At 43.1% G+C, this 15,577-nt stretch overlaps 1 protein-coding gene across 2 annotated transcripts; it reads left to right on the forward strand.

The window, feature by feature from the left end:
• Positions 1-511: 511 nt before the first annotated feature.
• On the forward strand, positions 512-5,253 carry LOC101775597. Of its 2 annotated transcripts, none has more exons than XM_004955612.3 (4): positions 512-657; positions 1,201-1,398; positions 1,506-4,558; positions 4,702-5,253. In XM_004955612.3, the coding sequence occupies exons 2-4, from the start codon at positions 1,387-1,389 to the stop codon at positions 4,703-4,705; spliced, it is 3,069 nt and encodes a 1,022-aa protein (XP_004955669.1). In that variant the 5' UTR covers positions 512-657; positions 1,201-1,386; the 3' UTR covers positions 4,706-5,253. The 2 variants fall into 2 exon arrangements, with proteins under 2 accessions (XP_004955669.1, XP_004955670.1); XM_004955613.3 differs by having other exon boundaries at positions 514-657; positions 1,206-1,398.
• Positions 5,254-15,577: the final 10,324 nt, after the last annotated feature.

Below are 15,577 nucleotides of genomic sequence, written 5' to 3' on the forward strand. Positions count from 1 at the left end.
ATAACTAATAAATAGGGGCAAGCAAGGTCATTCTAGTTCCTTGTTAATCTGTTTTAAAATTCTTGAATGACCTTTTTTTTTTGGTATTGAGGGAGTACGTGAAAAGTTTACCAACTATGCTATTTAAGAAACCACGCCGTGTTTGAAACTTTGAATGCAAGCTACTGCCGAAAGCTCAGATCCTATATCTACATTGGATTCTCTATCTTTGATCACTTTGAGTCGCCCACGAGGAAAAAACAAAGAAAAAAAAAAGGAAAGGTTGATACTCAGTTAGCGCTACAGTCGCTCGCATGGAGAGTGCGTCAGGCAGATAACAAAGAACAGTTATCGTTGTGTTTCACTACTTCTAACAGTACTAGCATATATACCTTTCAATCTTTAATCCCTTTACCTTTAAAAAATCCTGCAGCAGTAGCTGGCTACAAAGCAAAGAACCAACTTTCTTCTTTTTCCTGGGAGTAAGCAAAGAATCATCGGATTTGCCTAAAAGCAAAGTTTATGTGGACTGCCACCAGGCAATTTGCATCGACCTAGCTATACTCTACCTCACTCACTCAGCCTCTCCGAGACACACGAAAATACACAACCGTTGGTTCTATCTGTTCGGCTTCTGTGTCTATCTCTCCTACTACACGCCAATTCTACTTAACTGAGGTATGTAACTTAACTACTCATCGATCCCTTCCTCCATTGCAAACACATGTTTATTTGTAACTTATATACATAGAATGCTCATCATGCAAATAAACTAGCTTGGAAAGTGGCTATATATATGGCACAAAAACTAGAATGCATGAGCGTACTACATACCTGCTCTTATTAGTTAGTTTCATGCTTGTGTGACCAGATCATCTGAGAAACTAATTAAGTGATGGGTTAGATCCCATAATCAAAAAGGAGTCGATCTGTGGGAGCTTGGCAGCTGCATCTCTCCCTCCAAAAGGAAAGTGGAGGTTGCAGTATTATTGGCTGAAGAAATCCTGCTCTTATCTGTGGGAGCTTGGCAGCTGCATCTCGATTCTTTCCAATGCAAATACAAGTTCATTTGTAATGCAAGTAGGATGCTTATTATGGAAATCAATTAATTTGCAAACTGGATATGTCATATATGGCTCACAAACTGCAATCCATGAGGTCGTACATACGACGATAATGTGTAATTGTTCTTAGCTAGTTTCATGGTTGTGTGTTGACCAGAGTAGAAGAGAGACTAAGCGATGGGTTAGATTCCATATCCGAAATGGAGTCGATCTGTGGGAGACTACTGGTAGCTGAATGATGGTCTTCCAAAATGAAATGGAGGTTGCGGTACTATTGCTGATGATCTGGTAGCTTTACTGCATGCATAGATCCACCATACTGTGTCCACCATAGATCCACATCATGCGTGCAGAGGTAAATCGGCTAATTAGTATACATGCTCTCTTTTCTTGTTTCCACTTGATCTCAATTCTCAAGTTATTGAATAGGTAAATCCCCGATGCATATGTGCATGTATGCAGGTTATTGGGGCTGACACGATAGACGAGGCTGCTACGGAAGTTCTCCAAGTGCTCAAGGAAAAGGCTAATACTGCTAGAAGTGTAAGCAGCAGAGACAATGTCTTCTACTTCGATGGCTGGGACGGGCTTGGGGCATCCGCCGTCCTCCGAAACATCGCCCAACGCCTCACTGCTACTACACCAGCTGGGAAGAGAGCGCTGGCCGACCTGGAGTTTGATCAGGTCATCCACATCGACTGCTCAATGTGGGAGAGCAGGAGAGCATTTCAGAGGGCGGTCGCGGAGCAGCTGAAGCTCCCCGATGAAGTGATGAAGCTGTTTGACAGGCAAGACGAGGAGGACGATTTCCTTGGGGTGGCCCAGGGCTCTCGCCTTGAGGTAGAACAAGTCGTCAGAGAGATGCATGAGTGCATACAGAAGCTGAACCGTAGATTCTTGGTCATCTTCCACAATGGGAGCGGAGAGGAGATCGATCTGGCCAGTTTTTGTGGCTTCCTTTTGTCCGGGTACTCAACCAGCAAGGTGCTCTGGACATTCCAAGGGAGGTACCGGATCAAACCTCGGACCAAAGTTGACAAGGCCATGAAGAGCGCAGGAAAAACTGATGCTTTTGTCTCAGTGGTCCCACGCAATGAGAGTCAAGAGGAGGTATGGTCCTACCTTGTACTCCAAGAGGCTGCGGAAGTAGCTGAAGCATGCAAGGTCACTGCTGGGTCTCGCGACATTATCGATCAGCCAGCACAAGTGGCCGAGTGCTTCATATACATGTTGGAGCAGTGTTGCCACTCGATTGACTTTGATTTGGCCACCCATGGCACCAACTACTGGGTATGTGATGGCATCATACAACAGCTAAAACTGGAAGGAAGAGTCCTCAGCGCTAATGATGATAGTGATTGGCTTTGGAGAGCTGCCGATGCGCTGCAGCGTGAGATAGCATTGGATGTAGACTACCATCAACATTTTCCCTCTTCTCACTTGTCAATATGTGTCGAGCGCAAGCCATATTGGATTTCACCAAATTATGGGTTTAATCGGGTCCCGGGCAGAGCTATCCTTAATGGGGGCATTTTCCAACACTATCTCGACAAGCTTCGTGTTCTCAAGCTCTCACGCTGCACCTTCAACTTCCAATCACCTCCATTCCTCTGCTGCCAGGGCCTCAGGTTTCTATGGCTTGACCATTGCCAAGACACTGGGATCAACACAGACGGAGAAGGGAAGGAAGAGGACGTCCGTCGGTGCTTCCAGAGGTTGTGGGTGCTCGACGTGCGCTATATGCACCGTGTTCATATCTTGTCTGGACAGATGATGGATTACATGACTCAACTCAGGGAGCTAAATGTGATGGGAGCCTGGGAATGGGACATGGGACAGCTCCAGGGACGATTGCCTAACATCCGCAAGCTCCGAGTAACAAAGTCTAAAGTCACCTTTAGGTGCTCAGAAGAGGACCTGTTCTCAAAGATGAACAACCTGGAACTTCTTGACTTTTCAGGAAACAACATTTACAGTGCTCGCAGTCCGAGGTTACCAGCGGCCATCACAATCAACAATAGTAGCTGCCTTGAGACCGTCAATATTGGCGAGAATAGGGCATTAGAGGGAATCTCCTTCAAGGGATGTACTAAACTGAAGAATCTAATCTTTAGTGGGTGGCTGTATGATGTCCGTGCCATAGACATCTCAGGCACAGCAGTGAAAACACTGGATCTCACTGCGGCAACAACAATCAATAATCTCAATGAGCTCTATCTACTTGACTGCAAGAAGCTTTGTGCAATACTGTGGCCACCAAAACGCAACATGAAGCAAGACATAGATATGCTCTGCATTGACACCACGCGGTCAGCACCCACTGCCCAATCTAGGGAAGAAATAGCCAAGAGGGGTACTACTACTGCTGCTACTATAGGAACATCGGCAGCAACAACAGTACTGCATCGCAGTCGACCGACCAATGAATTTCCTTGGTACATTTCTGTAAGGGATGCAAGGCTCCTCATGTCCCTTGAGGCAGTGTATTCCGATTCCCGCGAGCTATATTTGGAGGTTTCCCCTACACCAAGTCCTACTGTTTTTGCTGCTGTTTGCAGAGATGATGAAGGAATCAAGAGCGGCAGCAGCAGTGAGCTACAGCGACAGCCTGCACCTGCAATATACGCAGCAACAGGTACCACCGCTAAATGTGATGGTGATGCTCCGGGGATCATGTGGCTGTGGTCTTGCCCGGATGTTCCTGATCTTGGCCTACGGAGCAGCTACATCCACATACAAGAAACCAATACCATTACTGTGCCAAGGTTTGTAATTGATTGTGCTAAAATCCTGCATGTGCGGGATAGCATGTCCATCACTGTTTTTCCTTCGGGCACCAGCAAGTACCAGGGTTCAGAATGGCACCAACTGGAGTGGTGCAGAATCGAGAGGTGCCCCAGATTGGAGGATGTGTTCACTCCCAGAGGCCCCTCAGAGTGGAGGACGTCCCACAGCATGAAGACATTCTGGGCCTCACAGCTCCGGAAGGCAAGCTGTATCTGGAAGTGGAGTGAACCCTATGGAGCCAGTAAATTCCCATACCTGGTATTTTTGCACCTGGATTGCTGCCCCAGGCTGGTGCATGTACTCCCTTTGTCAATACACACGATCGCCCAGGCTGGTCAGCTAGAAACCCTCGAGATCACGTGGTGCGGGGATCTCCGGGAGGTATTTCCTGTGGACACCATCGCCAAGCGCTACGTGAAGCTGCTGCCTCAGCCATTTACCGTAGACTTCCCCGGTCTCAAGCGTATCCACCTGCATGAGCTCCCTAGACTACATAGCATCTGTGGGGTCAGGATGTCCGCGCCCAATCTCGAGACCGTCAAGATCAGGGGTTGCTGGAGCCTCAGGCGCCTCCCGGACGTCGGCGACGGCGACAAGGCGGTGGAGTGCGACTGCGAGAAGGAATGGTGGGACAGGCTCGAGTGGGATGATGGCTCGCAGGTGACCCGCTACAAGCCGATCCACTCGCGGTACTACAAGAAGACCCTGCTCAGGAGCTCTGTGCTCAGGTGATCCCTCTTGCCCACCACGCTATTTACAAAGTGTACAGATTTTACAAAATGCCCATCATGGTATGCTACTAGTAAGTAGATGATAAATTGTTATGCGTCGCTACTCTAATGTGCGTTGTTGATTTGCTCACCTCCTGCAGGTGAGGTGAGGCCCTTCACTGCTGGATCTCCTGCTGATCTCCTGCTGATTCTGCTTCAGCGGCAGTTCGATTGATTTGTGTGTGAGAATGACGACACGGATGCATGCTTCGCTTGCGTCCAGGTTGTTTGCTTCTGCTTCGATTTACTTTGTTTTGGTTTGGTTGTTGGTCGTTCTTCCTCAGCGGATCCAACCCAACCACTATAACACGGATTGAAAAAGCGTGTTATCATGACATCTTGATGGATAAGATGGCGTGATGTATGCAGACGACAGACCCCTATGTGCCCTGTCTGGAGCTTTGGAGAAAATAAAAGCAAGAGCCAGCGATCGTTTCAGTTCAGCAGCTGAGTTCCCTTCGGTTTGCTTCTGCAGTTGCTGCGCTTAGGCTGGTGTGCTTGTGGTGTGTGCTGTATTTCTGTGGCGTGTGGGCTTTCAGTATTGCGTAGAATGGAGTGATCAATGTTGTTTGTCGTTGAGGCACTTGTATTTATAAACAAATCAATAAATGCTGATGGTTGTCTGTGTAATTTGAATGTCCACTGTTGTACTCCCTCCGTCCCAAATTACTATTTATTTTAGCTTTTCTAGATATATAACTTTTGCTACGTATCTAGACACATCATATATCTAGGTGCATAGCAAAAGCTATGAATTTAGAAAAACATAATGAATAGTAATATAGAACGAAGGGAGTACATGGCAATATGTATATGGATCCAGTACCAAAATTTCTTACTTGGAGACATTTGCTACCTCATATGTGCTCTGTTCTGCGTTAATTGAGAATATGTTCATACAATTTTTCTGGGCATGTATTGGTACTGTAATCCAATTGTGAAAAATAAATTAAATACCCTTCAAAATTTGTATTAAAATTACACATGTGTTGTTATTAAAAATAATCTAATGTAAGCATCTGAGTCTTAATCTAATTATCCTCATTTTCATTATAAAAAATATTCGAAAAAAAATAAATATATGATTCTAAATTACCTATTTTTTTCATTGTTAATATAAAAAATACTAAGTTAAGATATATATACATCCTTTTTCAAAAAAAAGGTATATATACATGATGGTGTTACCATGTAGACCATTTGTACATGTATGGAAATAAGTGATGAAAAATAATTATTTTCATGTTAAACACAATGCACAGATGTGCGATGCAAAATGAAAAAAGTATGAATACGAACAAAGAAAAAAATGTATAAAGTAATTATTCATCAAAAGTCAATCAAAACTAGGAAAAAAATAAGTAGACACATATGAATATTGTGCTAGAATATTTAATAAATTAGAGTCATAGGTCAAAAAAATTGATTATTATCTTGGGGGTACAATTGAATAACTTTTAAAATTAATAGGCCATGCGGGAGCACGGGTTAATGAACTAGTGAACCTAAATGGTCGTGTCCTGTGTGTTTTTGTTTAAAGAAGCTAAATGGTGGCTGAATGGTAAAAATGAACTCTGAAGATACGAACAAATGTGGGGAGATGACGAATATGAACTGAATGCTATATTATGTACCAACATCATATATGAAAAAGATGAACTCAATGGATAACAGAATCAGTCATGTCAAAAATAAAAAAGAGAGATCTAGACGGTCCTTACAAATGAAACCAGTGCATAAACTCTAATACTGTTCTCCAACTCCAAGATTGAAAGCAGTAAACTTCCAGCGGAAGGAATTTCAAGACAGTATTTTCGACAGCAAAGCTCTCACATTGCAGCAGTTTTCAGTTCTCATACAGCATAATGTCAACGCACTACATCTGGTGCGTTCAGGCTGGGAGGAATAGCCTTAGTTTTCCTTCAGTTTTACCAAGATATGTTACAATTTTAGAACCCGTAAACTGAATATTCTTTAGGCCTGGAAGTAAAGCCACGGGCGCTCACTGTACAGAACTTTCTTTCTACCATAATGGAGTGGTAGAAGAACTATTGCTCGGGATTATTTAAGAAGGAAATGCTTAAGAGAATTGTGAGTTGTGACAAATTTTCTGGGGTAGGTTCCAACCAAACAGGCCTGAAGGGCATACGAATTCTTCTTCTTTCTTTTGTCGAACGGGGGACAAACAGGAAATTTTCTTGTGCAGTCAATGCTTACAAACTCTATATCTTTGTGCAACGTTTGCTGCCAGGGGATCAATTGCATTTCGAATCCTAGCATAATCTTGCGCATTGAGATGCAGAGGCAGAATAAGCCTTTGAAGATCAAAGTCGTCTCTATGACAGGCACGAAGCCTTATGAGCATGGCAGCAGCTGGGCTGTATGCAGAAAGGCTTGTGGCTATTTCAATGGTTTCCAACATCTTAGGCAGATGCTCTTGCACCTGTCCCAGAGCATCAATACGATCCAACAAATGTTGAAAATGACCAAGCTTTATCGTGGTCGAAATACCTTTTAGTCGAGATATTCGTGATGTTAATGATCTTCAGATGCATTCTTGGATCCTGGCTAGACCATCATTATAAGTCTCCAACTCTGTCATTAGCTTGTTTTTCTCATTGATGACTTCCCCTAGCTGTTCATCTAATTTTCTCGTATTCAACTTTTCTGCTTCGAATAAACTGTTGGCATGGTCAATCTGGTCCTCTAGAACTAGAGAAACAAAAAATGTGTACAGTAAGGAAACATTCAATTAAGCTGAAATATGGAAACTTAGGATAACGGCTCTAACTTTATACCTGCATTTCTCTGTTCAACCTCTATGCTCCTTTTGATATTATGCTTCAAATTGCTCAGCTCCTCATTCTTCTCGGTCATCTCATATTTCAGGGCTCTATATTCTCGGAGCACTTCTCTCCGAGCAGCCTCAGATTCTTGTGACTTCTTGGACTCAGTTTGAAGTTGCTCAGTCTGCTCTTCAAGTCTCTCTTCGAGAATCTTGGCCCTCTCAAAAGCTACAGTTTTCTCTGATCTTGCATTTTCCAACTCTCTGTGATTTAGACTAGTATATTAAAGCAAGGTTAATAATATTAAGCAAATAATTGTAAGGGTAAAGGAATGCTTACTCCTTTAATCTGGCAACTTCTTTATAAACCTGATTTTGGTTTATGTAAGCATCAAACCACTGCATGATTCTTTCTGAATTCTAGAGGACAAAAATATGCAAGGGGTTAGAAAACAGCAGCTATAATCTTTAAAAAAACAAAAAAAAATACAAAATAATGAGTACATTTCTTACTTCATTGCAAATGCGGAGAACTTGACTCCTCAAGGTTTCATCATACTGGACTGAAGTAAGAATATCAGAAGGGCCATTTGTGGTCACCACAGTGGTGGAAGAAGGCACTGAAGATAGAGGGTTTGTCTGTATATCCATGCTAATCTGATCTAGTATTGGGGCAGTAGTGGTCAACTGGCTCTGCCTGGGGGCTGCTGGAGATGCAGAGGGTTCCATCCCAAGCCTCTCATCTGCCTCGCTTTCAGTTTCACTATCCATTGGTTTGCCCACCAAACATACATCAGGAAATGTAGTTGACCTTACATGTGGTAGGCTATGATCACCTCTGCAAATCATTCAAAGAAACATGTAAGAAGAGTAGGCATAGCAGGTAAAACACGTTCTTGAAGAAGTGCCGGAATAATAAAGCTCAGTAAATAGTTGCATGGCACTGCTTGTATATACTAAAAAGTTGTAACCACCTTATAGATGAAGAGAGAAGGGTAGAGGCACCACAAAATAATATAATTCAGCAACACAGAAAAATAATGAGGGAAACAAACAAGACCTGAGATTCTGGTCTGGACCAGAGCACACAAGGCAGTAGAAGTTTATGTCATCACCCATGAAATTCTTTCTACATTTCCTGTAAACTGGTTGGAGCATACCATGATATCAATAAATCTGGATGTATTGCTCAGTTCATCGATGACTCTTGCATTATGATTTTTTCGAGCCAAGGATTTGTTCAGATGATCAACTTGATTTTGTAGAGAACATTGAATCGTGATGTATGGTTTAATTCATGCCAAAATATTTGAAGGATGTAATGATAAATAAGATATTCTACCTATATTCTCTTTCTAAAGCATGTCAAAATTATGAGCATAGCAAGCTCTTTACTGCTCACAGAAATCTGTAACTCCAAATCCTGGTAGTCCCGGAGTAGTTTACTCATAGCATCTTCAACCTTCTGGCCTGTCTCAGACTCTATCTGGAGCCTCCCTTCAAGAACTCTTATTCTCTGAAAAGCAGCAGCTTTATCTGCTCTTTCATTTCCCAATTCTCTGAAATTCAGGTCAAGTACAAAAGTAAATTGATGTAATGTTGTTCTTAGAAGAAACTTCAGTACAGAACCTTTGGGAGAACTCACTCTCTTAGTCTTGCATTCTCTGCCTCTAAATCTTGGCCACGACCTATGAAGGCATCAATCCTCTCCAATATTCTTGCAGTACTCTGGGACATCTCAAACTCTCTTTGATGTCTCTCTTCAAGGATCCTTGTTCTCTCACAAGCATCAGCCATTTGTGCTCTTACATTTTCAAATTCTCTGAAGTTGAGATCGAGCAACAAGTAAAATGTTGTTCTTGAGAGAAAAATATTTGAAGAACTTCGAGGGAACTCACTCTCTTAATCTGGCACTATCCGCCTGTAAGCTAAGGCTTGGCTTCGGCCAATGTAGACCTCAACCTTGTCCAACATTCTTGCAGTATTCTGATGCACATGTTAGATAATAGAAATTAACAGTCAATCTTTCAATCATAAATTCTTAAGTTAGCAAACCCTCATTGCCTTCAGCATCACCTCATTCCCTACCTTTTGTGCCTCACGTCGGGAAGCAACATGAGGCAGTGCAGTCCTTCCTTCTGCAGCGATTTCCACTTCTGAAGAAAGGGTGTCAGCATCCATGGACACGCTCACTAAACATGCATCCACTTTCTGGACTGAATGACAAGCCCTATTAGCTCGAGATGAAAGTGCTGGCAGCGAAACCAATTCTGGATGCAGGGATGAAATTTCACTGAGGTTATGAATTGCAGGCTATGATCCGCTCTGCAAATTGTTCAAAGCAACACATATGATTGTGCTTTCACAAAAGAAGTACCACATAGGGAAGCCTATTAGGAAAATGTTAATGGCCATAAAAGGAATTCAAGCCTAATCTCTCTCTCCTGTTGAGGTAGAGAGAACAGGAGGGGTTCACCCCTACTATTAAATTAAAAGAAACAAACGAAGTATGCATGAAAAGACGAACAAAGAAAAACCTTTACAAAGAAGAAACAGGCTAGTTTACATAGAATTGAAAACAAAGCTGAGTAGTATATGTTATTCAACTAGTTGACATAGTAGTAAGAAGCTGCTAGTAAAGCATTGGCTATTGCCACAAACTGATGAAGTGATGATACAAACTGAAACTATTGACACCGCTATATCATGATTCATGATGATGCATGTCACAGACAAGAGCCATGATGTCAAAAGGACAGTGCAGCCGGCATGTTATATAAGGGGGAAGGGTAATTGTAAGTTGTAACTTTCCCTTGGGGAAATAACAAAGGTGATACAATGCATTCATTCAAGAGAAGTGCAAGTATAACACAAAGTCAATACTGGTACAAAAAGTGGCTAAGCCAAATTAATTTTAGGTACTGCTGCAACCTGCAAAAATGCTAACACACTTGAGTGAAGAAAGAATGGGCCCTTTTCTATGCAAACAGCATTATGAATCATGTTTTTCAGGTATTGAATCATGCTCCGCTATTTTCCAATATATTGTTAATCGGCACTGCTTGTATACTAAAATTTCAACAAACATGAAAAGAGAGGGAGAGAAAGCATATATAGCAACATTGTTGCCCAATCCATCTGGCTATGCGTTACAAAAAAAAAAACAAATAGTGAGGGAGACCTACAAGACCTGAGCTTTGGATCCCAGCCCAAATCAGCATTGCACGTAGGGCAATGTTTGTTATCCTCATCCTCGAACTTCTCAGATATGCATTTCCTGCAAACTAGTCAAAACACACCATAATATCGATTCCACATGCTCAAGGTTGCACTTCACATCGTGGTAATTTTTCTATTTTCGGATACAACTATTACTTCAAGGAATCTTCTCTGGAGGTCATAACTGAAGATTTTACTTGGATTCAATTCGTCCTCAAAACTAACTGGATTACATGATGTAGCTAAGCAGCCTCTAACTGACAGTTCTAAGAGCCACATATGGAGATCACTTGGACTCTTCTCCAACAACAATGGGTCACATGGAGAACAAATTGTAAGCTAATCAGGAACAATTTTGTTTGGATAGAAAAAAGATCAATTTTAAGTGGAGGGGGGCGGACTGGAAGGGGCGTCCCCATTTCGCGCATCAAGAAACGCTAGCGCACGGCACTCCACGAAGGAATAGTGAGAATGGTGGCAGGAGCTGCGGGGGGAGCTTACAGGAGTGGAGGCACTCGGAGACGGTGGTAGCGTCGCGGAGGATGCTGCCGCAGAGGCCGCAAGTGACGCACGGCGCGATGGTCGAGCGGCGCACCACCGCCGCCTCGTCGTAGGCCATGCTCTCGCCGCCGCGCACCGGGAACCGCTCGGGATGCACCCCGGCGGAGCGAGAGCGCTGGCCTGCCGTCACCGCCGGCGGCGGCGAGGTTTGCGGGGGTTTTGTTTTCCTCTGGTCCGACCGTGCCACGGTGGTGAAGCCACTTCACTAACCTTTCACTTCTATCAGTATAATTAATTATTTGCCATCTTTAAGAAAACAATAAGAATATAACACTGAACGGATATATTTTTTATAATAAAAATTAGATAATTTACTTAAATTTTTTATTTTGTTTCAATTAGATTGGTACCAAAAGATTTTGGTGAGGTTCATCTTTCATTGACTTTATAGTATGTTTTTTTATCATGGATTTAAGTATTCTAACAAGAAATTAGTAAATAGGAATGAGAGTTTAGAGAGGAGGGTCTTAAAATCTCTTTTTTAAAGCAGTAGACACTGGAAATTTGGAATTGCATATGGATATAAACTGATTGTTATATTATAGATGATTATATCTTCACAATAATGTGACTTAATTTTAAAAGTTTCTGCAACAAAAGTTGGGACTAAAAATTATGCTCCCGTGCAAATTCCTTCAACTAATATACAGCGATAGGTGATGTGATATTTTTGGTAAAGCTTATGTATCTAATTTGGAATGGTTTGGCATATATTCTTTCCTATAAATGACTTAAAGCAATGTCATGTATGAACAGGGGGATAAACTCAAAAACCCGGTTGTTGCGAATGACCATACCAAAATATAGCATTTGCTTACTTCCCTTAAAAGATTTTGAGTCAATTCCTTTAGTGTCACAGAAATTCTTTAGTGCCACGAAAATTTTGGAAGTTCCTTCAGTGCAATAAAATTTTTGTTCCATCCCTTCGATCATTTCGTTGCCATTTCCGTTAAATGTGCTGTTCACTGAGGTGGGAAAAGACAATAATTGCCCCTAACCCCACCTGTCAGTGTACAGCTCCTCTTCCTCTCGCTCCCTTTTTTTCTCCTCTGTGCGTCGATGGCAGCCGAGCTCTGCCGTCCCCATGCCGTGCATTGGCAGCTGCGCCCCGCCGTCCTCACGTCGCCAGCCCCACGATGCTCCGCCACCCGTACCGCGTGCTGGCAGCCAAGCCCCGCCATCCGCCGCTTGTGCCATGCCTCGGCAGCCGAGCTCCATCATCTCCGCGCCGCCCTGCCGCCCATGGAGCCACCCCACTCCAACTAGGCCCCGCTCTTAGGGGGCAACGGGGGTCCATGGAGCTGGGGGGCTCAAGATCATATAGGTAATTAGTACATATAATTTTCTATAACGGCAGCCGAGCTTCATCATCTCCGCGGCGCACCGCCGCCCTGCCGCCCATGGAGCCACCCCACTCCAACTAGGCCCCGCTCTTAGGGGGCAACGGGGGTCCATGGAGCTGGGGGGGCTCAAGATCATATAGGTAATTAGTACATATAATTTTCTATTTGTTATAGTAAGCATTTGAAGACCCATCACAAAACAGCCCATGCCGTAGGTAACTCTCCCTTCTAGTCCTATTCTACGTAACTTGATCCATCGAGCGGAGGGTAGGTCGCACGCGACGTTTCGTTTGATCGTTTCCTGCCGCCGCGACCCTACCTACCCATCAACGCGCTCTAGCTGAGGAGAGGAGACGCCTGCGCCGATCCGATTGGCTCCTCACCCAGCGAGGCAGCGACCAGCAACGGCAAGGACACCGATCCGATTCACTCATCACAGTAAGCAACACACCGATTGATTAGTATTTCCAATTTTTTTTCTTATTTATTTTTGTATGCGCTATGCTTATGCTGATTGTGTTAGGGTTAAAATTTCTAATTCAATGTATTTATTTGAATATGATAGATGTTGCCTAAGAAGCAATTGTCGGTGCTCAGAAAAGAAAAAAACAAAACAAGAAGATCAGTTCGTAGAATCGCAGAGAGGTGCTCTACATAAGTTTTTTCCAGTTTCAAATAATGCTGAAGTGAGTCTGAAGTCCTTGGATGATAATGATCTACGAAAGTGCTACACTACTTTGCAAAATCTTTTTCTCATGACAACAAGTTTGATGTTGAGTTGGATGATTTTTTCTCTAAATTAAAAATGTTGCAAGTATCTTTGCCAGAAGAATTGATGTTAGCACCTGAGATTCTTTAGTTTGTTAAAGCTGCAGATTGCTACCCGAATGTCTCCATTGCATATCGGATTCTCTTCACTATTCCAGCGACAGTAGCATCAGCTAAAAGAAGTTTCTCCAAATTGAAACTATTGAAAAATTGTTTAAGATCAAAGTTGAATGGTTTGAGTATGTGTAGCATTGAGAATGATGCTTCGGACAACATTAATCTTGATATTGTGCTTGAAGATTTTGCATCAAAAAATGCCTAAAGAAAGCATTATATTTTTATTTGAGGTAATCATAATGGTTATTGTTTTTAGTTTTTTTTACAATATTGTTATATTTTATGAGCTATATATACATACAGTGCAAAGTAATTTTTATTATTCGTACTATATACTTTAGTTTTTTTAATAACTTCAATTTTGATATTAAAAATTAGTCCAACGGATCTTATCTCGTATATACTTTAGTTTTGATATTAAAAATTAGTTTGACGGACCCTTAGAGCATCTCCGAGAGAGGTCCACAAAACAAGTCCCAAAATACATGTATTGGGAGCCATTACAAATCTGTTGAACCCAAATTTAACTATGTTCTCCAAGAGTTTGTCTAAAAGTTGGATCCTAAAATATTCAAATTGGGCCACGTCATTTAGATGGGCCCGTTGGATTTCTACCTGGTTTTTGTGCATGCCCTTTTCACGAGTTGCTCATTGCTTGGTTAGGCCGATCCTATTTTCATGGCATCTTCACGTCCAAAGAGGAGGGCCGGCTGCATCGCGGGGTAGTGCGCGGGAACGCCGGATTAGGAGTGCGGAGAAGCGCCTTTTTTCTACCTCGATTTACGGCAGATTTGGGAAAGCGCGAATAATTGGAAATCTTTTTGGATCTTTGTTGGAGGGTGTTTTGTCTTGTTTATTCCTAAAATTTAGTTTTAGGTTTGATTTTAGACCTCTGAAGCACTTATCTCGTTCCTTGCCCCAAGAGCCTAGAGCCGGCCCTGGCTCCAACGCGCCCTTCGCGCGAGCGCTGCAGCGGGACGCCGACCCCTTCGCCAGCCGCTGGATCTCGGTCCCCTCCTTCTCCTTCGTCCCCTCCGCCGGCCGCTGGATCTTGGTCGACGCCCGCGACGGTCGTGTCCTCCTCGAGCGCGAGGCCATGAGCGGCGAATTCCTTGAGTGCCATGATCCCTTGCGGTACCTTTTTCTCCCACAGATCGCCGGGCGCCCAGCCGCGCAGCGCCGCGGGCGTCTGGAACCGTTCCTCATCCCTGCCAGAGACGAGGACGCGGAGCCAGGCTGCCAACATGTTCAGTAAATGAGATGTCAAGAAAAGCCTCTATCAGTGATCGCACCCCTATTTGGTTTCTGAATTCTACACTAGTTCAGTAAATCTTTCCATTATGAACATGGAAGATATACATAGCAGGCAGTAAAAATATCGTCAAACAAAATTGATGCTTCATTCAGTTGGTCTGTGATCATTTCAGCAGTGTAGATGTCTCTGTCGTGCTGGACTGAGACACGTACACGAGATGAGTTCGCCTCCGCCGTGGCACCAGCCGATGAGCTCGTCCACGAGGGGTGTGAGAGGAATTGAGGAGCTGCTGGGTGCTGACAAGTGGGGCTAGGGGCAAAATCATCTTTTCCTACCTCAGTTAACAGCGCATTGACGGAAATGGCATTGAAGGGATGGAATAAATTTTCTAGGCAAGAACTTTCAAAATTTTCATGATACTGAAGAAAAAGGTAAGAATTTCTGTGACAATGAGGGAATTGACTAAAAGATTTTCCCTACTCCGTACTCTCTACTTATCACTATGGTGCTGTGCTAGGCTAGGAAAAAGAAGAAGACTCGAAGTATTAGATACAGCTGGGCCGTAGCTATAGTTGCTAGAGGTGCTAATGGGTATCTAATAGATAGTTTTAGACCACTCTTTCAATAATTTTCATTCCACTTTTCCTGCCTTAAAAATCTGAATCAATTCATTTCAATAAGTTTTGGTCTCAATGACTCCGTGAAATAAAATTACCATCCCTGCTAGTTACCTATTGTCAAATTGCTTTGTTGAGCAATGAGCAGTAGCTAGTAGCGCAAAACCTTCCACAGTTCAGTGAAGGACAAGAAGTTCATCGTGTGACTTGGCAAAGGTGATTCCGGATCCAAATCCCTAAAACTTGGTACAAACTTAAAACTAAATCCAAAAGGTTCGTTTATTAACCATTTTCCTTCAAATTAAGCATACA

Source organism: Setaria italica, chromosome II, assembly GCF_000263155.2.
Source record: "Setaria italica strain Yugu1 chromosome II, Setaria_italica_v2.0, whole genome shotgun sequence".
Classification (NCBI taxonomy): domain Eukaryota; kingdom Viridiplantae; phylum Streptophyta; class Magnoliopsida; order Poales; family Poaceae; genus Setaria; species Setaria italica.